At 43.4% G+C, this 26,449-nt stretch overlaps 1 protein-coding gene and 1 pseudogene across 3 annotated transcripts in view; one reads left to right on the top strand and one right to left on the bottom strand.

Moving 5' to 3' along the window:
- DIP2B (disco interacting protein 2 homolog B) overlaps positions 1-26,449 on the top strand; it is a gene marked incomplete at both ends in the record, with an annotated part of 282,346 nt that overhangs the window by 115,728 nt on the left and 140,169 nt on the right. For both annotated transcript variants that reach the window (XM_080705172.1, XM_080705171.1), the window contains one exon: positions 3,707-3,778. In XM_080705172.1, coding sequence (XP_080561298.1) covers positions 3,707-3,778 — 72 coding nt within the window. The remainder of the gene's footprint in view (positions 1-3,706; positions 3,779-26,449) is intronic.
- Positions 18,711-19,556, bottom strand: LOC308270301 (high mobility group protein B1-like; annotated as a pseudogene). The gene has a single exon. The product of its transcript is annotated as a high mobility group protein B1-like (transcript).

Genomic DNA, 26,449 nt, shown 5'->3' with positions numbered 1-26,449 from the left:
AATATAGGGCTGGGGATGTAGCTCTGAGGTAGAATGCCCCTGGGGTCCATTCCCAGTACTGCAAAAGTAAGTAAGTAAATAAATAAATAATAAAATATAAGGGCTTGGAGGTAGAATGCCTCTGGGTTAAATCCTCAGTACAACAAAAAAGAAAAAAAAAAATATATATATATATTCTAAAAATTGAATGTAAAATATATACATATACATATGTAGTGTGAGTTGCGTGTGTGTGTGTGTGTGTGTGTTAGTAACGTGATGGACCCCAGGGGCATTTACCTCTGAGCCATATCCCCAGCCCTGGGTCTCGCTATGTTGTAGAAGGCCTAAGTTGCTAAGGTTGGCCATACGCGATCCTCCTACCTCAGCCTTCCAGGTGTTGGTATCACAGGCATGTGCCACCACATTCTCCTGCTGCTTCCCTTTTACATTTATTTTTTTTTAAGTGGCACTGAGGATTGAACCCAGAGGCATTCTACCTTCAATTTACATCCCTTCACATGATTTTATTTCTTATTTGGAAACAGGGTCTCACTAGGTTGATGAGACTCTCCATACTTGCTGAGGTTGACCTCAAACCTGTGATTCTCCTGTCTCAGCCTCCCAGGTACTGGGATTACAAGCGTGCACCACTATACCTGGCCATTTTAGCCATTTTTCTATGCTAATGCATTTGGAATACCTGCATATTACTCTATAGATCAGTGCTTTCTGTCCTCAGCACTATTGGCATTGTAGGCTGACTATATTTTGCTTTGCTGTGGGGCTGCCCTGTTCACTGCAGCGTGTTCCTGGCTCTTAACTTTTAGGTGCCAGTAGCACCTCTTCCACTGTGACAAAAATATTTTCAAGCATTGCCAAATACCCTTGGAGCTGTGTGTGTGTGTGTGTGTGTGTGTGTGTGTGTGTGTGTGTACAATTGCTCCTATTGGAAAGTCACCAATAAAGATAGGAACAACTATTTGGATCCACATATTTCACTACAAAAAATGGAGCATGGAATATGCTTATTTTGATTGCATATACTTGCATAAATATTATCATTGGATAAATTCCTAGAAGTACAGTTAAGTCAAAACTTTGATAGAAATTTCCAGTTTATTCCAAAACACTGAGTGTTTTTCACTATATCCTGATGATTTCAAATCTGTATCTCTTCCCTGAGTTCGAGATCCAGATAACTAGCTGCTGATGGGACGTCTCTGTGTGTCAGAGGCCTGTCCCTGAGCCCAGCTCTTCTCACCCTGGTAGCCGTGAGCCTCTATGCCATATTTATTTGTAAGCGCATAGCACCATCCTCAGCCTGGTTGGTCAAGCCAGAAACCTTCTCTACCTTTCCTGCCAGGCAGCAATCCTATCCAGCATTCTTCCTTAGTTTTTTTCTTAATTAATTTGCTTCTTTTCATCCCTCTATCCTTATCTTTAATTCACACTACTACTGGTTCTTGTCCAGATCTTGGTAGCAGTGTGGGGACATTAACTTTCTATGGTTTCTAGCCTTTGTCCCTAACGACCCCTGTCCTAAGGTAGAACTTGCTGCAGCTCAGATGAGTCTGGTGTCCCCTGCTGTAGCCCTCCAGTGAGCCTGTGCACCTCCTCTCCCCCAGCATCACATGCGGAGGCAGACAGCAACTGACATGCATTGCTCTGGAGTTCACGTTTTTGTGATCAGTCTGGCATGGTGGCACACAGCTGCAATCCCAGCTACTTGGGGGGCTAAGGCAGGAGGATCACAAATAAAAAGGTGTGGGGATGTAGCTTGGAGGTATAATGGCCCTGGGTTTAATCCCCAGTACTTAAAAAAATTTTATGTAGGGAAATAATATTCTATTGTGTCACTTGTATTTCACTACATATATTTCTTTCTCTGGCTTTAACTCATTCATCCTCTCTCAAATGTCTTTTTTGTCCTCTGATTATTTATTTATTTATTTATTTATTTATTTATTTATTTTTGTGGTACTGGGAATGGAACCCAGGCGCATCTACCTCTGAGCTACACCCCAGCTCTATATTTTTAGTCTTTATTTTGAAACAGGGTCTCACTGAGTTGCAAAGAGCCTCACTAAGTAGCTGAGGCTGTCCTTGAACCTCGATCCTCCTGTCTCAGCCTTCCAAATGTTGGGATTACAAGCGTGCACCACCACACCTGGCTTTTATCCTCTGATTTTTCTAGTTCCTTTCAACTCTGCTTTCTACCTATCCAGCTACTCCACTTTCTTTAGTACCTGACACATTTCCTGCCACTTTCACCACACATTTTCTCCCTTATCAGTTTATCGTTATGGCTTTTGTTGTAACTGTGTTTTGTATATTCTTCATATGTATTTTTTATTTAACATGAGTCAAGGAGAGAAGATGTAGGAATACCAGGTTTTCAGCAAGGTGTTAGGATACAGAAAGACCTTTGATTTTTCCCCATCCCCCATAGCACTGGTGGTTGGACCAGGGGTGCTTTACCACTGAGCTACAACCCCAGTTCTTTTTATTTTGAGATAGGGTTTTGATGAGTTGCCCATGCTGTCCTTGAACTTGTGATCATCCAGCCCCAGACTCTTAACAGGTAGGATTACAGTTGTGTACCACTGCACCTGATAGCAGAGGACCTCTTGAGTATTCCAGTTCAGTGCCTGGGCTGTCATGGCTTCTCTTGAGGAGATTTTTTTTTTTTTTTTTTAATGTAGCTCCTTGTAGAAATGTAAGCGAATACTCCACAAACTGGATGCACTGTTGGTTAAACTAAAGCTTTTGGAGAAAATCATTGTCTATCAGTTTTGCAGCTTGCCATTTTGTGGTATCTTAAATATCATGAAAATAGGGGGTGCCTAGGAACTCAGGTATCTCCATCAAGGTTCATATAGATTGCTATTCAAGATTGGTATAGGGACAAGTGGAAGGTTGAAAATAGAGTTAGGGAGTTTAGGAGGGAGGTAAAAACACCAACCAGGTTATCAAGAGACCTCTGCTTTATTTGGACCCGGCACCTTCCGGAGAGTCAGCCAGCCGTGGGGGAAGGGACTGACGGGCCATGCATCTGGAGAGTTGTGCATAGTCCTGATCGGCCGGCTGAGGCACATGGTGGATCAGAGGCAACGATGTTTTATAGGCATGCCAATTCTCTCGCAACATCTGTACTCTCACGACCTCTGTAGTCTGTCTCGTGATGTTTGGAATCTCAAGGCACCTGGAGTCTCACAATATCTCCACTTCTTGCTTCCAGGGTTCTGCCTCCTGTTCCTGCTGCAAGATCATGTCCGGGAGGGACCCAACTTATCAACAAGCACTGCTCTTTTCTTTTTCTTTCCTTTTCTTTTTGTACTAGGGATTGAACCCAGAGGCATATTACCTCAAAGCTACCCCCAGCCCGATTTTATATCTTATTTGGTAACAGGGCCTCACTAGGTTTCCTAGAGCCTCATTAAGATGCCGAGGCTGGCTTTGAACCTGCGATAACTCCTCTCTCAGCTTCCCAAGTATTGGGATTACAACCATGTGCCACAATGCCTGGCTACCAAGCCCTGCAATTTTCTACAAGATATCAGTTTCAAGTCTGTGGGAAATCATACTTACCAAAATCTTGGCAAGGAACCATACACATGCTCTATGTGTGTAGTTCTCTAACACTCTATAATTAATTTTATTTTTACAGTGAATAACCACAGAATAAGAATAATGTATAACCTATTTCTGTTTCTTACTATTTTAGGAGACATCACACAGAAAGGATATGAAAAGAAAAGGTCCAAACTCCTGTCTCCTTACAGCCCACAGACACAAGGTAGGTGATGAGAAATCATTTCACCTTATTTATTTATTTATTTATTTATTTATTTATTTATTTATTTATTTATTTATTGTGGTACTGGGGTCCCTGGAAGCCCTTTTACCTCCAGGCTACACTCCCAGACCTATTTTTATATATATATATATATATATATATATATATATATATATATATATATATATATATATATATATATATATATATATTTTTTTTTTTTTTTTTTGGGTGGTACTGGGGTTCCTGGAAGCCCTTCTTCCTCCGGGCTACACTCCCAGACCTATTTTATATTTTTGAAACAGGGTCTCTTACGCCAGCGGGGCTGACTTCGAACCTGCGCTATCCTCCTGTCTCTGCCTCCCAAGCGCGGGGATTACAAGCATGCGCCACCACGCCCGGCTTATATATTTTTTTATTTGGAAACAGGGTCTCTTAAGCCAGCACGGCTGTCTTCAAACCTGCACGATCCTCCTGTCTCCGCCTCCCAAGCACGGGGATTACAAGCTTGAGCCACCACGCCCAGCTATCTTCATTATTTTTACACCAAAAAGATCTTATCTTATTACGGATCTATATTTCCTTTGTTCCTGTCCCCCCCCCCCCCCGCCCTTCCTTTCTCACTGTGGGAGAGAAAAATGAAAGAAAAAAGAAGAAAGTGAGTCTTATTGAGCATCTGCTGTGTGCAAGGCACTTTAAAAATACACAAGGCCATCAAATCATTTATGCAGAGCTTGAGCAGTAGTGTGTGAAAGACTGAGATGATTCAATGTGGAAAATTTCAGGCCATGGAAAAACTACATCTTATTTATGACAGAATACAAACTTCAATGGCAATGAATAAGGAGAGCTAGATAGGGAGGAAGGATAGGTCCATTATTACAAGGCAGCTGAGGGGTTGGACAACTAGAAGACTTCAGAGCAGGAACCAAAGTGAACTTGATGATTAATTTGCAACTAGATTATTACTTCTATTAAGAAACTGGCAAGTTCTTTAAATACCTAAAATTCCAGAGTTACCTTTGTGCCTTTTTCTAAAGGAGTATCATAACCTTGCCTCTAAACAAGGCTGTCCTCAAGTTATTATAAAGTTACTCAGAGTCGGGCATGGTGGCACACTTCTGTAATCCCAGTACTTGGAAGGCTGAGATAGGAAGATTGCAGGCTTGAGGCTAGCCTCAGCCGCTTAGCTAGACCCTTTTTCAAAATGAAAAGGGCTGGGAGTATAGCTAGAAGGTAGAATGCCCCTGGGTTCAATTCCCAGCACCAAATAAAAAAAAGAAAGATCGATCTTTTATCTGTAGTCAGGCTATATAGAAACCAAATCATGTTTACAAACCAGTTTATAAAATTTACTGTGAGAAATCTGTATTGTCAGCACATTCTTGTCCTTTGGACAAACCTACATGGGAGCCAAATCCTAAGTAGACATTTGCTTAGTGAGTTTGAGTTTGACCGATCCAGTGTTTAATTGTAGTAGAGGAAGAGAATGTGACAAATCCATCTAAGTAGGGTCCTTGCAGATGATTCCACAGGGGAACTAAAACCCATTCAGCGACAGCTCCACTCCTTCAGCTTTCTGCCTCCAGACTTCAAACTTCCCACTCTGTGCCCAGCCATTGACCTCCTTTCTTCTGGTTATAAAGGTTGCCTGACTTTCCAACCAAGGATAGTCAGTCCACTCATGCTTTGGATCCTAACCCCTCCTTTCTTTCCAGAAATCTATTTATACTGTCCAGTGGCACCAAGACAGGGCATTGGGAGGAGTCCCTGCTGTGTACAGACAATTAGGGGTACAGTGTATGTAGAGAATTTAAAAAGCAATAATAATACTGAGAAAAGGTTGGTCTGCTTTCTCTTATCACTTTGTGCAGTAATTCTAAACACTGTTAGTAATAAAATACTGCTCCTGCTGAGATAGACAGCTGTGCTGTCCCCTTGGTATGCCTTTTGCAGTCACCCTCCCTCACAACCGGATTATTCTCTCAACAGTTTCTCATGCTCATTACTGCTTTACCTAAAAGAAGTTCTCCCTTGTCAGCCACTTTCATCTCCACCCTCTCTCTATAGCCCCTTTATAATCAAACTGCCCAGAACTATCTGTACTTACTGTCTACTTTTTTACCTGCTAATTTCTCATCCCATTTCTGTCCTGTCTGGAGCTATTATTGTCAAGTCTCAGAAGTATTCAATACTCTTCTTCTTCTTTTTTCTTTAATCTGTCCTTGTTTTCTTGCCCATTTCTTTTTGCCTCTTACCCGCTCCCTTACAACCCTCCCTTGCCCCCTGCCCTGGTACTGGGGATTAAGCCCAGGGATGGTCTACCTCCAAGCCACAATCCCAGCACTATTTTTTTTTTTAATGTGGATCATATTGAAAATGGCATACATTCACACAGTGCTTGGTGTTTCCAACACTGAGTGTCCAGGTTGACCATGCTACATTCACACTTATACACATATTCAAATGTAGCTCCTCCATTAATCAACCTCAGCCTTCTTTCTCTCATAGTCTTCCTTTCTAGCTCTGCTGAGGTTTCCCCTCCATTATCTGGAGTCCCTCTAATACTCCCTAGTTTGGGCATATTAGAGAAAACATATGTCCCTTCTCTTTCTGTAGTTGGCTGATCTCAATGTAATGTTCTCCAGGTCTTTCCATCTACTTGTGAATGACATGATTTTGATCTTCTTTACAGCTGAGTAGAATTCTATTGTGTGTATTTCCCATAATTTTGCATTCCATTCTTCTGTTGATGGAGACATAGGTTGGTTCCATATTTTGGCTATTACAAATTGTGCTGCTATGAACATGGGTATGCATATGTTACTGTAGTTCTCTGATTTCAACCCGTTTGGAAAGATACCCAGGAGTGGTATAGCCGGATCATATGGTGGATCCATTCCCAGTTTTCTAAGGAATCTTTACACTGATCTCCATAGCAGCTGAACTAGTTTGCATTCCCACCAACAGTATAAAAGAGTTTCCATTTCCCCACAGCATTTCCTCGCCAGCATTTGTTGTTATTTGACTTCTTTTTGCTTGCCACTCTGATTGGGGTTTGATGGACTCTTAACATAATTTTGATTTGCATCTCCCTGATGGCTAATGAGGTTAAACTTTTTTTTTTTTTGGTGGTACTGGGGTTCCTGGAAGCCCTTCTACCTCCAGGCTACACTCCCAGACCTATTTTTACATTTTTATTTGGAAACAGGGTCTCCTAAGCCAGCGCGTGCGGCTGGCTTCGAACCTGCGCGATCCTCCTGTCTCTGCCTCCCAAGCGCGGGGATTACAAGCGTGTGCCACCATGCCCAGCTGAAGTTAAACATTTTTTCATGTATCTATTGGCCATTTGTATCTCTTCCTTTGTAAAGTGTCTATTCAATTCAGTTGCCCATTTCTTGATTGGGTTATTTGTCTTCCTAGTGTAGAGTCTTTTGAGCTCTTTGTATATTCTGAGTATTAGCCCTCTATCAGAGTGGTGGCTGGTAAAGATCTTCTCCCATTGTAGGCTTCCTCTTTAGGTTCTTGATGGTTTCCTTTAATGAGCAGAAACTTTTTAGTTTGAAGCCATTAAAACTCGTTATTTCTTGCTTTAATTTCCTGAGCTTTGGAGGTCTTGTGGAGGAAGTTACTGCCTGTGCCTATATGTTGGAGTGTTGAACCCATGCCCTTCTCTGATAGCGTCACAGTTTCTGGTCTAATTTCCAAATCTTTGATCCATCTTGAGTTGGTTCCTGTGCAGTGAGAGGTAAGGATGTAGTTCCATCTTTCTACAGATGGATACCCAGTTCTCTCAGCACCATTTGTTGAAAAGGCTGTCTTTTCTCTAGTGTATGAGTTTGGCCCCTTTGTCAAAGATCAATTGACTATAAGTGTGTGGGTTTGTTTCTGTATCTTCTATTCTGTTTCATTGGTCTATATGCCTGTTGTTGTGCCAATACCATGCTGTTTTCACTACTATTGCTCTATAGTATAATTTGAAGTCAGAGATTGTGATGCCTTCTACATGGTTCCTATTGCTGATAATTGCTTTGGTTATTCTAGGTCTTTTCTTTCTCCATATAAAATTTATGACTGATTTTTCTAGTCTATGAAGAATGGGCCGGGCGTGGTGGCGCACACTTGTAATCCCTGCGCTTGGGAGGCTGAGGAAGGAAGATCACACAGGTTCGAAGCCAGCCTCTGCTGGCTTAAGAGACCCTGTTTCCAAATAAAAAATATAAAATTGGTCTGGGAGTATAGCCCGGAGGTAGAAGGCCCCTGGGTTCCATCATCCTCATTACCACCAAAAAAAAAAAAAGAATGTTGTTGGTATTTTGTTAGGAATTGTAGGAATTGCATTGAATCTGTAGATCACTTTTGGCAGAATGGCCATTTTGATGATATTTATTCTGCCTGTCTATGTGCGAGGGAGATGTTTCCCTCTTCCAAGGTCGTCTTCAGTTTCTTTTTTTAATGATTTATAGTTTTTATTGTGGAGGTCTTTTACATTTTTGGTTAGGTTTATTCCTAGATATTTTATTGGTTTTGAGGTTATTGTGAATGGAATTGCTTTATTTCTTTCATTGTGGATTCATTGTTGGCATATAGAAAAGCAACTGATTTCTTTAGGTTGATTTTGTATCCGGCAGCTTTGCTGAATTAATCAAGTCCAGTAGTCTTTTGGTTGAGTTCTTTGAGTCTTCTAGAAAAAGGATCATGTCATCTGCAAACAAGGATAATTTTAATTCCTCTCTTCCTATTTGAATTCCTTTGATTTCTTTCTCTTTTCTTGCTGTGGTAAGAGTCACAAGGACTATATTGAAGAGGAGTGGTGTCTTGTTCCTGATTTTAGAGGAAATTCTTGCAGTTTTCCACCATTCAATATGATGTTGGCTTTGGGTTTATTGTATATTCCCTTAATGATGTTGAAGTACGTTCCTTCTATTCCAATTTTCTGCAGTGTTTTTAACATGAATGAATGTTGGATTTTGTCAAATGCTTTTTTTCAACATTTATTGATATGGTCATGTGGTTTTGTTCTCAGTTCTATTTATGCGGTGAATTACATGTACTGATTTGTGTATGTTGTTGAACGAGCCTTGTTTTTCTGGGATGAAACCAACTTGGGCATGGTGTACAATTCTCTTGATATGGTTTTGAATGCATATGGCTAGTATTTTGTTTAGAATTTTTGCATATATATAGTTCATCTTTTCTTGAGGTATCTTTATTTGGTTTTGGTATTAATGTGATACTAGCCTGGTAGAAGGAGTTTGGGGAGAATTCCATCTCTTTCAATTTCCTGGAACAAGTTGTAAAATATTGGTATTAGTTCTTCACTGAAGGTTTTGTAGAATTCAGCTGGAAACCTGTCAGGGCCTGGGCTTTCCTTTGATGGAAAAATGTTCATTGCTGTTTCTGTTTCTTTGCTTGCTGTTGGTTGGTTAGGCTTGCTATGTCCTTTTGGTTCAATTTAGGTAGGTTATACGTGCTTAGAAATCTTATCAATTTCTTCCATGTTTTCCAGTCTATTGGAGTATAAATTTTCAAAATAGTTCCTGATAATCCTTTTAATTTTCCCATGATCTGGAGGTGGAACCCAGGGGTATTCAACCTCCGAGCTACACCCTATTTTTTTAATTCTTTATTTTGAAATCGGGTCTCACTGAGTTGCAGAGGGCCTCACTAGGTAGCTGAGGCTGTCCGTGAACCGTGATCCTCCGGTCTCAGCCTCCTGAATGCTGGGATTACAAGCATATGCCACCACGCCCGGCTTAGTTATTATTTATTTGGAAACAGGGTCTTGCTAAATTACTGAGACTGGTTTTGAATCTGTGATGCTCCTATCTCAGGCTCTTAAGTACTGGGATTACAAGTGTGCACTCCTGCCAGGCTTCTGAGCCTACTTTTAACCTGCAGTTCTTCTCAGCCTCCCAATATTGGGCTTATAAGCATGCACCATGGCACCAAGCCAGACTCATTCTCCTCGGTTTAATTGAATTCTCAAGGCAAAGCCCTAAACTCTCTCTCTTTTTTTTTTTTTTTTTTTTTTTTTTTGCGGGTCTGGTGATGGAACCCAGGGGCATTCAGTCTCTGAGCTAGACCCTCTGCCCTATTTTTTATTCTTTATTTTGAAACAGGGTCTCACAAAGTTGTGGAAGGCCTCACTAAGTAGCTGAGGCTGTCTGAGAACCGCGATCCTCCAGTCTCAGCCTCCTGAATGCTGGGATTATAAGCTTGTGCCACCATGCCCGGCTAGCCCTAAACTCTTGAGTACACAAATTACAGGCCCTGATTCCCAGGATTTCTAATTCAGTAGATCCTGGTCGGAGCCAGAGAACATTGGGGAGGCTGAGACAGGAGGATCTCTGTTCAAGAACAGCCCCAGCTATTTAGTGAGGTCCTTTATAACTCAATGAGACCCTGTTTCAAAATAAAGAATAAAAAATAGGGCTGGGGGTATTTCTCTGAGGTAGAATGCCCTGGGGTTTCATCACCAGTACCGCAAAAAAAAAAAAAAAAAAAAAAAAAAAAAAGTTATAGCTGGGGTCCAACCCTGGTGGCGCATGCTTGTAATCCCAGCATTCAGGAGGCAGAGACTGGAGGATTGTGTTTCGTGGACAGCCTTAGCTATTTTGGGAGGCCCTTCTCAACTCAGTGAGACCCTGTTTTAAAAAAAAAAAAAAAAAAACAACTAAAAAATAGGGCTGGAGGTGTAGCTCGGAGGTACAATGCCCCTAGGTTCCATCCCAAGTACCGGATGTGGTAGCACACTGCTTGTAATCCTAGTACTTGGGAGCCTGAGACAGGAGGATAGCAGGTTCTCGGCCAGCCTCACCAACTTGTGAGTCCCTCTGTAACCTAATGAAACCCTGTTTCAAAGTAAAGAATAAAAAATCGGGCTGGGAGTGGAGCTCAGAGGTAGAATCCCCCTGGGTTCTAACTCTGGTACCCCCCCCCCAAAAAAAAAGTTAAGCTTATTATAGCCAGGTGTGGTGGCGCACAGTTGTAATCCCAGTACTTGGGAGGCTGAGACAGAAGGGTCACAGGTTGGAAGCCAGTCTCAGCAACTTAGTGAGCCCCTTTGAACCTTATTGAGACCCTGTTTCAAAATAAAAATGAAGTATTACAAAGAGTGTAGCTCAGAGTAGAATCTCTAATTTCAATCCCCAGCACCACAAACAAACAAATAATAAATAAATAAATTTATGACTTGTGCACACCACCCTTGCTTCCATTACCAATCCCGCCCTATCTTCACACACTAAAATTTCAACTACAACCTCCAAACTGCTCCTATCCTTCTAATTTTTGCCTTCTGAGTAAATACAGTTTATATCCATGGTCTCAGCTTCCCAAGTACTAGGATTACAAGCATGCAACAGCATGCCCAGTTCCTAGCCCTATTTTTTTCCCCCCAGTACGAAACAGGGTTGCACTATGCTGTGGAGGGTCTCACTAGGTAGCTGAGACTACTTTGAACCTGTGATCTTCCTGTCTTAGCCTCCCAAGTACTGACTTTACAAGTGCGTGCCACCACACCAGGCTCTATTTCTTAATTTTGAAACATTGTCTCACTAGGTTGAGGAGCATCTCACTACTTGCTGAGGCTATTTTTGAAACTGAGGATTACAGGCATGTGCCACCACACCCCCGAAGAGGCCCCTTTCAAAATAAAGGGATAAAATAGGGCTGAGGGTAGAGCACAGAGGCAGAATGTTCTTGGGTTCAGTTCCCAATATCACAAAAATGAATGAATGAATGAATGAATAAAATAATAAGCAGGGCATGGTGGCAAGTAAGTCACTCTCAGTAATCCTGTCTTCATTTTTATCTTTTATGTATCACAAATGATTAGTTTTCTATTTCTTTTTGAAACAGTTTTGGTAAATTAAATGTTTTGAGGAAATTATTTTGTATAAGTTTTCACATTTATTCAACTATGCACAATGCCCCCCCCCCGTCCCCTGTACTAGAGGTTTAAACGCAAAATAAGGCTCTGACGTAAACTCTCGGCCTTATTTTATTTTGAAACAGGGTCTCACTAAGTTGCTGAGGCTGTCCTTGAACCTGTGATTTTCCTGTCTTACCCCCCAACGTACTAGGGTTACAGGCATGTGCCATCATGCCTGGCTCACAGAAATCTTTTTATTTATTTATTTTTCATTTGTTTATTTCTGGTATTGGGGATTGAACCTAGGGATGTTCTACCTCAGAGCTACATTCCCAGCCCTTTTTACTTTTTTTTTTTTTTTTTGGAAACAAGGTCTTGCTAAGTTTTGAGGCTGTCCTTGAACCTGCAATCCTTCTATCTCAGCCTCCCAAGTACGGGGATTTCAGGTGCGTGCCACCATGCCCAGTTTCTTTATTCTTTTGGAAAGTCCCTGCTTGCTGTATATTGGACTGGGGGTGTAGTTCACTGGTAGAACACTTGCCTAGCATGCTTGAGGCCCTGGGATTGATGACTCCTAGGGAATCATCCCAGATCATTCTCTAGAAATACAGAAAATACATAAATAAAACATTTTTCATTCATATTCTGTGTGTGTGTGTGTGTGTGTGTGTGTGTGTGTGTGTGTGTGTATCTGTCCCCCCTCCCACTCCCCACCCTATCTTGCCAGAGGTTTTCTTTTCAAACAACAGGCTTTTGGGTTTTGTTGGTCTTGTAGTATGTCTATATTTTCTGACTTGTTTTCAGGGCCTTTATGTTTTTTCTTTCTGTTCTTTTTGTTCACTCTTGTACTTTTTCTAAATTTTCTTAGCTGTGTGCTTACATTGTCTGCCTTCTTGCCTAAGAAAGTGTTTCTTAACTCCACTGTGGTCAGAGAACATGCCTATACAAAATCAAGTCTTTGTTAAGACATGCCTAGTCTTATGGTAAATTTCTGTTACTTGGGCCTGTAGGTTTCCATAGTCCTTTTCCCTAGGCCCTCACCCCCTCTCTTTTAAGGGCAAAGACATCTCACTGTGAGATGGTTGTATGATGTCATTCTCCAGTGTGTCCTGGTACGAAGCTGTAGCACTTGAGAGGTTTTTCACAAGCTTAGATTGATTGCTGCTTGTTGTGCTAAGGGTGTTTGCTCTCAGTGTCCAGCACAAACAGGTCGGCTGAGGCTGCTGGCTGCTCAGCACCTCTTCCATCACTGCTCTTCTAAGTTCATCCCTGCCTTTGAGGTTGTACAAGTGTGTGTATGTCTGAATTACATGGAAACAAAGAGAAACTCTTGTATTCCTTTCCTTTCTCTCCCTCTCTCCCTCTCCCTCCCCCCTTCCGTGTGTGTGTGTGTGTGTGTGTGTGTGTGTGTGTGTGTGTGTGTGTTTTACTGGGGGTAGAACCCAGGGGCAGTCTACCTTTGAGCTATATCCCTAGGTCTATTTTTTATTCTTTATTTTGAAACAGGGTCTCAGTAAGTTGCAGAGGGCCTCACTGGGTAACTGAGGCTGGTGGCAAACCTGCAATCCTCCTGTCTCAATTTCCCAAGTACTGAGATTATAAGTGTGGGCCACCCTGCCTGACTTATTATTTTATTTTGAGACTTTTTTATTTTTTATTTTAAGTTTCCCAGGCTGGCCTGAAAGTTAGAATCCTCCTGTTTCAGCCTCCTGTGTAGCTGGGATTATAAGCGTATGCCACCATGCCCAGCAACATTGGCTTCCTGTGCCAGTTCTATTCTTTGGTTTGCTGAGTTTGGACAGTATTAGAATTGCTCCCACATATCTTTTCATAAGGAAGTCCTGGATCTTCCTTTTGGGCTTCTGTTTCCTTCTGACTTGGCTAGCAATCTAGGGATATAGGTAGTCTGAGAAAAGAGGTAGTCAGTTCAACTCGCACACCCTAAAGGAGAAAGCCCTACAGGGTGATACTGAGAACCTGTCCTAACTGACCGCAGCGATGCCGCTCCCTGCGTGTGCCCTCTCACGCACTCCAAGGAGCAGCACACACCCTTGCATTCACAGAGCCCACCTCTGACGTTGTGCTCCTCTAGCTTCTTGCACAACTGTTTTTCTGAATTATGGCCCAGAAAGCTCAGGGCCAGGCTGTAGATACCTGCCTCATCATTATAAGGACTCTTCCCAACCAGAATCCACCCCAGGAATCAGGCAGGTGTCCCCTTTCCCTGACTCCAAACATAAGCACTCTCATTTCTGCCCCCACCCTACTTTCTCCAGGCAGGAGGTTAATGCCCATCCTTCAAGAAGTGCTTTCGATAGTGAAGGCTCCTCACGGGATTCAGCCATACCCACCCTTCTTGGATGAGATTGGAAGGGAGCCAGGGCTCTGTTTATAATGAGCCGAGGCAGTAGTTTTACTTTCACCATAGAAAAAGTTTAGATGGTCATCTTTCTCCCTAATGTTATCTATTAGACAGTGTCATTATGAAGATAACATGATATGGTGTTATGAAAATTTAAATATAACTGGTCATTGTGGCACACAACTGTAATCGCAGTCATTTGGGAGGCTGAGACAAAAGGATGACAAGTTTAAGGCCAGCCTTGGCAACTTATCTGGACCCTGTCTTAGGGCTGGGGACGTAGCTCAATGATAGAGAATTCCCCGGGGAAGGAAGGAAGGAAGGAAGGAAGGAAGGAAGGAAGGAAGGAAGGAAGGAAGGAAGGAAGGGCGGGCAGACCACATATCATTCTTTTCTTACCATTTCCCATTTCAGTTGTTTCAAAGGGCTGGGCGTGGTGGTATATGCTTGTAATCCCAGTACTTGGGAGGCTGAGACAGAAGGATCAGGTTCTTGGCCAGCCTCAACTACTTAGTGAGTCGCTCAACAATTTAGTGAGACTCTGTCTCAAAATAAAGAATAAAAAACAGGGATGGGGGTATAGCTCAGAGATAGAATGTCCTTGGGTTCCATCCTCAGCACCACCAAAATAATAATAATAATAATAATTATTATTATTATTATTATTATTATTATTATTTTGTTTCAAAGGCTACCAATTCAAAGGCTACCAACTGGGCTTAAGGACAAGTTACCTTTTCTTCTCCAGACTCATTTCATAGTATCCCACTTTCTTTGCTTGCTTGCTTTCTTCTCTCCCTCTTTCTCTCTCTCCCTCCCACTAGGAATTGAACCCAGGGGTATTCTATGTCTAAACTGCAACCTGACCCCCCCCCCTTTTTTTGAAACAAGGTCACACTAAGCAAGTTGTTGAGACTGGCCTTGAGCCTGAGATCCTCCTATCTCAGTCTCCCAAGCACTGGGATTATAGGTGTGTGCCACCATGTCCAGCTCCCTACCAGTCTTAGACTTATTGGGCTTTTGCTTCTCACTGGATTTGTAAAAAAAAAAAACCAAAAACAAAACAAAACAAAACAAAAACACCATAACTTTGTATAAAGTTGTAAAGAGAAAATATTAAAAGAAAAAGTTGCAAAAGGAGAATTCTTTGTGGCTAATTCCTACCTCAGTGTCTACTTTTAACAAACACATCTTCCTTGAAACTCTAATAAAAGTTAAATTCACTCTATGTGGGCATAGAGAGCCTTGTTGTTTTCTTTCTCAGCACGTTCCACAATATAAAAGACAAAGGTGAATTGATGATCACCCATTGAATATGTTTCCTCTTGGACACCTGCTCCAAACCCAGTGAGCATATATACTTTGTTCATTCCTAAAAAGTTGAATTACTAGGTTCTTTGGTTCTCAGTGCTTATCCTGCTTCACTGTTTTACTCCAACAAATACAACCATCTGTTAGATCATAGGCAGAGTTGAAAGTTAAGCCATATTGACTTTCTCTTGTCTTCCTGAATGGAAATTTTGTATAGTTTTATACCAAAAAGTATCTGCTTCTTTCTAGGTTATTGCTGTTACTTTGTTGAAACAATAGAAACATGGAAGACTCCACTGTCTCTTTCTGCCAAAGAACACTAAATTATGTACATGTTGATTGTTAAGAAGGAAAGCTTTGTATTATAGATTTTAAAGCCAGTAGGTTTTTTAAAAACTTACTGTTTCTAGCTGGGTGTGGTGACACACCTGCTTGTAATCCCAGCATTTGGGAGACTGAGACAGGAGGATCGCAGTTCGCTGCCAGCCTCAGCTACTTAGGCCTTCCACAATGTAGTGAGATCCTGTTTCAAAATAAAGAATAAAAAATAGGACTGGGGGTGTAGCTCATAGGTAGAATGCCCCTGGGTTCAATCCCCAGCACCACACACACACATACAAAAAAACGTAAAAACAGCTGGGCGTGGTGGTGCACGCTTGTAATCCCCGTGCTTGGGAGGCTGAGACAGGAGGATCACACAGGTTCAGAGCCAGCCTCAGCTACTTAGTGAGGCTCTCAGCAACTTAGTGGGACCCTGTTTCCAAATAAAATATAAAATGAGTCTGGGAGTATAGCCCGGAGGCAGAAAGCCCCTGGGTTCCACCCCCAGTACCACACACAAAAAAACCCCGTAAAAACAAACAAACAAACAAACAAACAAACAACCTTACTGTTTCTAAACTTTGTCATTACTAGACATAATGGTGACCCCTAGTGGATGCTCTGCATAGCCTAGTGTTTGAATGATCAGGAACCCCCCAGCTGAAGCTGCTGTTCTGCAATGATCTGCAAAGAGTCTTTTTCTTTGACTCTCCATTATAACTCACACTAGGATTTGTTTATTTATTTATGTATTGCAGTACTAGGGATGGAACCTAGGGGCATTCTGCTTCTGAGCTGTCGCCCAGCCCTATTTTTTATTCATTATTTTGAAACAGAGTCTCACTGAGTTGTGGAGGGCCTCATTGAGGCTGACGGTGAATCTGTGATCCTCCTGTCTCAGCATCCCCAGTACTGGGATTACAAACGTGTGCCACCAAACTTGGCTTGCTCATTCACTCCTTCATTGTAGTGGGGCTGGAACCTAGGAACATTCTACCTCTGATCTATACCCCCAAACAACAACAACAACAACAAGGTCTCAGCTGGGCATGATGACACACATTTGTAATCCCAGTACTTGAGAGGCTGAGACAGAAGGATCCCAGGTTTGTGGTCAGCCTCAGCTACTTAGAGAAACCCTTTGATACTTAGTGAAAACTTGTTTCAAAATAAAGAATAAAAAATAGGTTTGGGGTATAGCTCAGAAGTAGAATGGCCTTGGGTTCAATCCTCAGTATTGGGGGTGGACGGGGGGGGGGGGGGGAGAAGGTCTCACTAAATTGTTAGGGCCTTGCTATGTTTCTGAACTGCAATCCACCTGTCTCAGCCTCCTAAGTACTGAGATTATAGGCCCACACCACCACACCCAGTATTCACACTAGGACTTAGAAATTAAAAAGATGACATGAGGAACACTGGAAATACTTGTCAACTATTTATTGAAACTGCAAATCAACTTCTTGGTTTCATTTTTGACAGACTGTGAGAAGATGCTTGTCATGGTTTTAGACCCCAGAGAGACTTGGTCAGCTTGAACAAGCCAGTTGCTGAGGGAACTGAGAGAAACACTGCAGCACAGTGTGTTAATGTAGCTTGCTGAAGAGCTGTTGCAGGGTTTTGTGTTTAGTACCAGTGCGGCGGAACTCTTGGCTGAGCGCAGCAGACTCTCAGATCTCATGAGAAGACACATTTGTGCTATACTTCCTTTAGTTTGGGCTATGATAACCCCTGGTAATCCTGAGTGGAAATGTTCATTTTCTTGAATTCTTCCCCACATAAATCCAAGTTTCTCTCTCAGTTACTTCTTTATAATAGTATTTGTTCTTTAGCCGGGTGAGGTTGCACACGGTTGTAATCTCAGTACTTGGGAGGCTGAGACTGGAGGATTGCAGTTCACAGACAGCCTCGGTTACTTAATGAGGCCCTCCACAACTTAGTGAGACCCTGTTTCCAAATAAAGAATAAAATATAGGGCTGAGGTGTAGCTTGGAGGTAGAATGCCCCTTTTTTCAATCCCCAGTACCACATATACACCAAAATTTTAACCCACATTATTATATTTCTTCTGTTTTAATTACATCAACATCAAGCAAAAACATGAGCCTTTGAGACTGTCCTTTTTGAAGTGAAATTCATTTTCATTCCTTTTATCCTTTGGATTATTAACTAATGTGGAAACACCATGTTCCTTAGCAAAGTAGTTTGATCTGCTCTTGCAAATCTGCTTACTTAACAAAAATAAGCAGTGATACTCAGTTGTATGTTCATTATGGCTTAAAAACAACAATAAAAATTGATGTTTTAAAACTTGGTACTCTATGTCAGACCTTTTTCTCTGCATATATTTCAAGCAGAGTAGCTCATGTGTGCTAACTTCACTTCCTTCCTGCACATATCATCCGACCATATAAATAAAAATAGCTCCTTTCTATTTTTTATTCTTTGTTTAAAATTAGTTGGAATATAGCCGGGCGTGGTGGCGCACGCTTGTAATCCCCGTGCTTGGGAGGCTGAGACAGGAGGATCACACGGGTTCGAAGCCAGCCTCAGCTACTGAGTGAGGCTCTCAGCAACTTAGTGAGACCCTGTTTCCAAATAAAATATAAAAAAGGTCTGGGAGTATAGCCCGGAGGTAGAAAGCCCCTGGGTTCCACCCCAGTACCACCAAAAAAAAAAAAAAAAAAAAAAGTTGGAATATATTTTAAGTAATTTCTGTAAGTGGCTGAAAACTTTCGGAGGGATTTTTTTTTCTTTTGCAATTACAGTGGCATTCAGTTAACAGAACAACAGTTATTTCATATAAGCTGCATCAGAGACAACTGAAGATGAAAAAACTACCATCTAATTTGTGCTGCTTTAAATTCCCATGCCAGTTTACAACCCCCGTACAGTACCTGGCAATGTTAGTGGCTATTGAAATTACCACAGGACAGGGTTATCTAAAGACACATTCGGTAGTGTGTTAACTATACCAAAAAAAAAAAAAAATACTGTTCAGTTTAAAAACAAATCTTACACAGCCTTACATTTTAATTTTTTTCTTTAAAAGGAGTGAGTGGCCGCGTGTGGTGTCTCACGGTTGTAATCCCCGCACTTGGGAGGCGGATACTGGAGGATTGCACAGGTTCGAAGCCAGCCGCACATGCTGGCTTAAGAGACCCTGTTTCCAAATAAAAATATAAAAATAGTTCTGGGAGTGTAACCCGGAGGTAGAAGGGTTCCATCCCCAGTACCACCAAAAAAAAAAAAAAAGAGTGAGTTGTGTACAGGGGGATTAAATGCTTTATTATAGACAAGAAAAAAAAACTGCGCTAGAACCAACTAATTCATCATATTCATCTTCATCTTCACCTTTCTCCTCTTCTCCTCTTCTTCCTCCTCCTCCTCCTTCTCCTCCTCCTCCTCCTCCTCCTCCTCCTTTTTCTTGCTCTTCTCAGCCTTGACATCTCCCTTTTTGCTGCATCAGGCTTTCCTTGAGCTCGGTGGGCAGCAATATCCTTTTCATACTTTTCCTTCAGCTTAGCAGCTTTCTTCTCCTAAGGCAGCTTGTCGTCTGCAGCGGTGTTATTCCACATCTCGCCCGGTTTCTTTGCAACATCATCAATGGATGGGCCAGGATGTTCTCCTTTAATTTTGGGGTGATACTCGGAACATAACAAGAAGCCTGACGGAGGCCTCTTGGGTGTATTGGGATCCTTGAACTTCTTTTTTGTCTCCCCTTTAGGAGGGATACAGGTTTTCATTTCCCTTTCATAACGGGCTTTGTCCACCTTTGCCATGTCTTCAAATTTCCCTTTCTCTTTAGCAGACATGGTCTTCTACCTCTCTGAGCACTTCTTGGAAAACTCTGAGAAGTTGATGAAGCATGACATCTTGCCTCTCGGCTTCTCAGGATCTCCTTTGCCCATGTTTAGTTGTTTTTCCTCCGCGAGGCAGCGAGTCGCCCAGTGCCCGTCCGGCTCTCACTTGCCCCGGCGCTGTCTCTATGGAGCTCAGTGTACTGCAGTGGCTATGAGAGTGGGAGCCAGACGCAGCCTCCTCACTCTCACCGCTCTGTAACTTGGAGGGATTTTTTTGCAAAAATTTTTGTGTAATGACAGAGCTTTGGGCGTTTGTAGATTTATACTTTTTCTTTTTTTCCCCTTTTGTTTTAGATGTTCCTTGGCACACGCTATCTCTCTCTCCCTCCATCCCTCCCTCCCTCAATAAAAATTGTATATATAAATTATATATAATATATATATATATATTTTTATTTTTATTTTTATTTTTATTTATTTATTTTTTTTTTGCAGTACTGGGGATGGACCCCAGGGGCACTCTGAGCTACACATTCAGCCCTATTTTTTTTTTTTTTTTTTTTTGTGTGTGTGTGGTACTGGAGCTGGAACCCTTTATCCTCCGGGCTATACTACCAGACCTATTTCATATTTTATTTGGAAACAGGGTCTCTTGAGCCAGCAAGGCTGGCTTCAAACCTGCCGATCCTCCTGTCTCCGCCTCCCAAGCATGGGGATTACAGCATGGGCCACCACACCGGGCCTCAGCCCTATATTTTTGTTCTTTATTTTGTTCTTTATTTGGAAACAGGGTCTCACTGAGTTGCAAAGGCCCTCACTAAATAGCTGAGGCTGGCCACAAACTGCGATCCTCCTGTCTCAGCCTCCCAAATGCTGGGATTACAAGCATGAGCCACCATGCCCAGCCTTCACTATATTATTGACCTTGATTACTTTTTTTTTTTAATTTTTTAAGAGCCTTGGGAGTTTTTTTTTTTTTTTTAATCTTTTCACAATATTTTTGGTTGAGACAGCAGAAATGAAGAATCCTGGTTTCACATACTGGTTCTGTTCTTCCCTGGCTGTATGATTTTTTTTTTTTTTTTTTTTTTTTTGTGGTACTGGGGTTCCTGGAAGCCCTTCTACCTCCGGGCTACACTCCCAGACCTATTTTTACATTTTTTTAAAATTTGGAAACAGGGTCTCCTAAGCCAGCACGCGTGGCTGGTTTCGAACCTGCGCGATCCTCCTGTCTCTGCCTCCCAAGTACGGGGATTACAAGCGTGCGCCACCACGCCTGGCTGGCTGTATGATTTTGAATCAAATAATTTATATCTCTGTTCCTTTTTCTGTAACAGAGGGATAATGATGATGCTGACTTCGTAGGTTTTTTTTGTAAAGAATAAATAAGATAAATCTGAAACTTCTATTTGTATGGTGTCTGGTACACAGCAAACACTTAAATAATAGCTTTTATTATTGTAGACCAGGGATTAGTAAATGCTTTTGGTAAGGGCCAGATGCTAAGTATTTATTTAGGCTTTGAAGACCAGATACTCTGTGTCATAGCTACTCAGCTCTGCCTTTACAGTGTGAATCAGCCATAGACACCATGCCAACGGCTGAGCCTGCTATGTCCAACAAATAAGCTCATAGAAACGGACAGTGACTAGCTGTATTAGGGCCTTGGGCTATAGTTTATTGATCACTGTTCAAAAGTAATGAAACTAACAAATGAAAAAATGCATGGAAAATATTAAGAATTTAGTGTAGCCCTTTAGAATGGATTATCAAGAGAATTTAGATTGATTCAAAATTAAGTTTGCTGGCTCTATTGATAATCTCAGTACTCAGGAGGTTGAGACAGGAGCTTCTTCAAAAATTAGAATATGGCTGGATGTGGTGGTGCATGCTTGTAATCTCAGCATTTGGGAGGCTGAGATGGGAGGATCCAGATTCGCAGACAGCCTCATCTACTACTTAGTGACATATGTCACTTTCACCTCAGTGAGACACTGTTTCAAAATAAAGAAAAAAAGGCGGGGGGGGGGGGCTGAGGATGTAGCTTAGTTCTATCCCCAGTACTGCAAAACAGTAGAAATAATAAACAATAAGGCAGGCATGGTGGAACACATTTGTATCCCAGTACTTGGGAGGCTGACAGGAGGATTATAGGTTCAAACATAGCCTGAACAACTTAGCGAGGCTCTCAGCAACCTAGTCAGACCCTGTTTCCAAATAAGAAAATCAGGCTGAGGTTATATCTTGGAGGTAGAATGCCTCTGGGTTCAATCCCCAGTACAAAAAAATAAAAAATAAAAATAAAGGACTGGGTGTATAACTCAGATAAAATGTCCCTAGGTCCAACTGCCAGCACAATAAATAAACAAATGAATAAATTAAAACTTTAGCTTACAGTATCAGACATTTAAAAATCTGTATATGAAGCCAGATGTGGTGGTGCACACTTCACTTGCAATTCCAGTACTTGGGAGGTTGAGACAGGAAGATTGCAGGTTCATAGATAGCCTTGGCTACTTAGTGAGGTTCTCCACAACTCAGACCTTGTTTCAAAATAAAGATTAAAAAGAGGTCTGGAGGTATAGCTTGGAAGTAGATTGCCTTGAGTTAAATTCCCAGTAGCCCCCCCCCAAAAAAAAAATCTGTGTCTGAAACATCAGCTATCAGGAACTATTTTTAAAAAGCATTTCTCAGCTGGGAGTAGTGGTGCACACTTGTAATCCCAGAATTTAGGGGGCAAACAGTAAGATCTCAGTTTGCAGACAGCCTCAGCAACTTAGTGAGACCTTGTTTCAAAATAAAGAATAAAATAACTGGGCTGGAGTGTTACTCAGAGGTAGAATGCCCCAGGGTACCACCATTTTTTTAAAGTCTGGGTTACCAACCATATTTTAAAAAATTTAAAAAATGCCGGGCGTGGTGGCACATGCTTGTAATACCGCACTTGGGAGGCTGAGACAGGAGGATCGCACAGGTTCGAAGCCAGCCTCAGCTACTGAGTGAGGCTCTCAGCAACTTAGTGAGACCCTGTTTGCAAATAAAGTATAAAATAGGTCTGGGAGTATAGCCCGGAGGTAGAAAAGCCCCTAGGTTCCACCCCCAGTGCCACCTAAAAAGATAAATAAATAAATAAAATGGTACAAAGGCAAATATGGTGGCCCACCACTTGTAATCCCAGCATTTGGGAGGCTGAGAAAGGAAAATCGTGGTTCACAGACAGCTACTTAGTGAGGCCCTTTGCAACTCAGTGAGACTCTTTTTCAAAGTAAAGAATAAAATAGAGGCCTGGGAAGTCGGGTGTGGTGGCACACGCTTGTAATCCCAACATTTGGGAAGCTGAGACAGGAGGATCAAGGTTCACAGCTAGACTCAACTATATAGTGAGGCCCTTTGCAATTCAGTGAGACTGTTTTCAAATAAAGAAAGAATAAAAAATAGGACTGGACATGTAGCTTGGAGGTTGAATGTCCCTGGGTTTCATCTCTAGTACTAGGGGAAAAAATGGTACAGCATTTTCACTATGAATCTGTTTGGTGCCATCAATCTTTTATTGGGCACATGGGACTATTGCTTGTACTCTCTGTACCTCTGTACTTTGAGACTGTTTTTTTTTTTTTTTTTTTTTTTGCTTTATAAGGTGATTCTTAGCTGGGGTCTGGAGCAAAGCAGTTGCTCCATAGGTGACATCTTACTATATCGGGCATTTAATTCACTATGTATACACTGCTTTGCTTACCATTGCCAAGTACTATCTATTTAAGAAAATTAAAATATGAAGCCGGGTGTGGTGGTGCACACTTGTAATCCCAGAGCTTGGGAGGCTGAGACAGGAGGATCACACAGGTTCGAAGCCAGCCTCAACTACTTAGTGAGGCTCTCAGCAACTTGGTGAGAACCTGTTTTCAAATAAATTATTAAAAATAATAGATCTGGGAGTATAGCCCAGAGGTAGAAAAGCCCCTGGGTTCCACCCTCAGAACCACAAAAAAGAAAGAAAGAAAGAAAATTAAAATAATCCTTAAAAGTCAGATATGGTGGTGCATGCTTGTAATCCCAGTACTTGGAGGCTGAGACAGGATTGCAGGTTCGTAGCCAGCCTCAGCAATTTAATGACTCCTTCTGCAACTTAGTGAGACCTTGTTTCAAAATAAAAGAATAAAATCTAGCTGGTGGTGTCGCTCAGAGGTAGAATGCCCTTCAGTTCAATCCCCAGGGCCACAATAAATAAATAAATACTCCTTAATAAAAGGAAATCCCATAATATATAAATAACAACATGAGGAAGCTTGAGGATGTTATCCTAAGTGAAATAAATCAGTTAGTAAGGGCAAATACTGTATGATTCCGCTTATATGAACTAAATAGTCAAGCTCAGAGAGTGGAAAGGTGGTTGTCAGGGGTCATGGGAAAGAGAAATGGGGAATTGCTGTTCCGCAGGTATAAAGTTTCAGTTACACAAGTTGAAAAAGCCTGCTGTACAGTATTGTACCTATATTCACCATTACTACCTTGTACACTTAAAATTTTACTAAAAGGGTAGACCCCACAGTAAATCTTACTACATTTTTAAACATTTTTACTATATTTTTTTGAGAATTGAGTTAACCATTTGGGGAGGAAAAGGCATAAAAATTCAGAACTTAAAGTATTTTTCTTTTGCGTCTATCCATCTTCCTCAGATTCCTCAGATTCTTGATAAGACACTAAATGTCAGGAGGGCAGAATAGGGGGGCAGGCCAGGTTTGGAGGTGACTGCAGTTGGCAGAAGGGCTGGTATACTTAACTTGAAGCTGTATTTGTATAACATGGATTGTTTATCTGGAGTGACTCCTGTGTGGTGGCAGTAGCTCCCCTCCACCCCCACCCCCTCTCCTCCATACCTTAGTCTCTGTGATGGCCTTTCACTTTGTTTTTATCATCCTGCCATTTCTTTCCTATCAGCCTGTTTACAGTAACAGTTCTTTTTTTATTTTATTTATTTATTTTTTAATTGGTGCATTGTAATCATATATCACATTGGAATACAGATTTGAGAGGATATACAAGCACACATCATCCAATTAGCCCTCATCCAGCCCCCATCCCATTCCCTCCCCCTCCCTTGATCCCATGCTTGTTTGGTGATTAACTTTGATACATTTGTTTATGTACCTCCTGCATTTTAAAGAGGCTCCATCCTCCTCTATTCCATACCCTCTGATTGGTCACCATAGTTGCTTCACTATAGGGCCCTTTCTATAGCTTGACCTCTTCCTGTTGCCCCTTTCCTCCTAGTATTTGCTGATTAGGGGAAGCATCTGATTTTTATTTTCTGCGATATTTCTCTGTGCATGCCGCGTTGCAAGTACCGATCCCACTCTTGACGGCCCCAGTAGTGCCTGGCTACCCAGTGGACTGATCCAGACCTCGCTGGCTCAAGCAGCGGCCTTGCCTCATGGGAGGCCCCAATTCTGGTCTCGCTGGCCCTGACATCAGCCTAACCCCTCAGCTGGCTCCGATCCCGGCCTCGGAGGCCCCAATAGCGGCCTTGCCTCACGGCAGGCTCCGATGCTGGCCATTGGGCCCGGCACCGGCCTAACCCCTCGGCAGGCTCTGATCCCGGCCTCGGAGGCCCCAGCACCGGCCTTGCCTCACGGTGAGCTCCGATGCCCGCCTCGCTGGCCCCGGCACAGGCCTAACCCCTCTGCAGGCTCCGGTCCCGGCCTCGGAGGCCTCAGTAGTGGCCTTGCCTCACGGCAGGCTCAGATGCCGACCATTGGGCCCGGCACTGGCCTAATCCCTCAGCAGGCTCCGATCCCGGCCTCGGAGGCCCCAGCACAGGCCCCAGCACCGGCCTTGCCTCACGGTGAGCTCCGATGCCCGCCTCGCTGGCCCCGGCACAGGCCTAACCCCTCTGCAGGCTCCGGTCCCAGCCTCGGAGGCCTCAGTAGTGGCCTTGCCTCACAGAAGGCTCCGATGCCGGCTGCTGGCCCCGGCCTAACCCCCTCGGCAAGCTCCAATCCCGATCTCAGAGGCCCCAGCACTCACCTTGCTTCACGGCAGGCTCCGATGCTGGCCTCGCTGGCCCCAGCACCGGTCTAACCCCTCAGCAGGATCAGATCCCGGCCTTGGAGGCCTCAGTAGCAGCCTTGCCTCACGGAAGGCTCCGATGCCGTCCTCACTGGCCCCAGCACCGGCCTAACCCCTCGGCAGGCTCCGATCCCGGCCTCGGAGGCCCCAGTAGTGGCCTTGCCTCATGGCAGGCTCAGATGCCGACCATTGGGCCCGGCACTGGCCTAACCCCTCGGCAGGCTCCGATCCCGGCCTCGGAGGCCCCAGCACAGGCCCCAGCACCGGCCTTGCCTCACGGTGAGCTCCGATCCCGGCCTTGCTGGCCCCGGCACCAGCCTAACCCCTCTGCAGGCTCTGATCCCAGCCTCGGAGGCCCCAGCACTGGCCTTGCCTCACGGCAGGCTCTGCTGACAGCCTTGCTGGCCCTAGCACCGTTCTAACACCTCAGCTGGCTCTGATCCGGCCTCGGAGCCTTAGTAGTGGCCTTACCTCATGGGAGGCTCCGATGCCGGCTCCTGGTCCTGGCACCAGCCTAACCCCTCGGCAGGCTCTGATCCCTGCCTCGGAGGCCCCAGCACCAGCTTTGCCTCACGGCAGGCTCTTATCCTGGCCTCGGAGGCCCCAGCACCGGCCTTGCCTCACAGCAGGTTCTGATGCTGGCTGCTGGCCCCAGCATCGGCCTAACCCCTTGGCAGGCTCCGATCCCAGCCTCAGAGGCCCCAGTAGTGGCCTTGCCTCACAGAAGGCTCTGCTACCTGCCTCGCTGGCCCCAGCACCGGCCTAACCCCTTGGCAGGCTCCGATCCCGGCCTCGGAGGCCTCAGTAGCGGCCCTGCCTCACGGAAGGCTCCGATGCTGGCCATTGGCCCCGGCACTAGCCTAACCCCTCGGCAGGCTCCAATCCTGGTCTCAGAGGCCCCAGCACTTGCCTTGCTTCACGGCAGGCTCCAA

The sequence above is a fragment of the Muscardinus avellanarius genome (genome assembly GCF_963383645.1).
Source record: "Muscardinus avellanarius genome assembly, chromosome: 11".
NCBI classification, from domain to species: domain Eukaryota; kingdom Metazoa; phylum Chordata; class Mammalia; order Rodentia; family Gliridae; genus Muscardinus; species Muscardinus avellanarius.
This window is presented reverse-complemented; position numbering and strand designations above follow the sequence as displayed.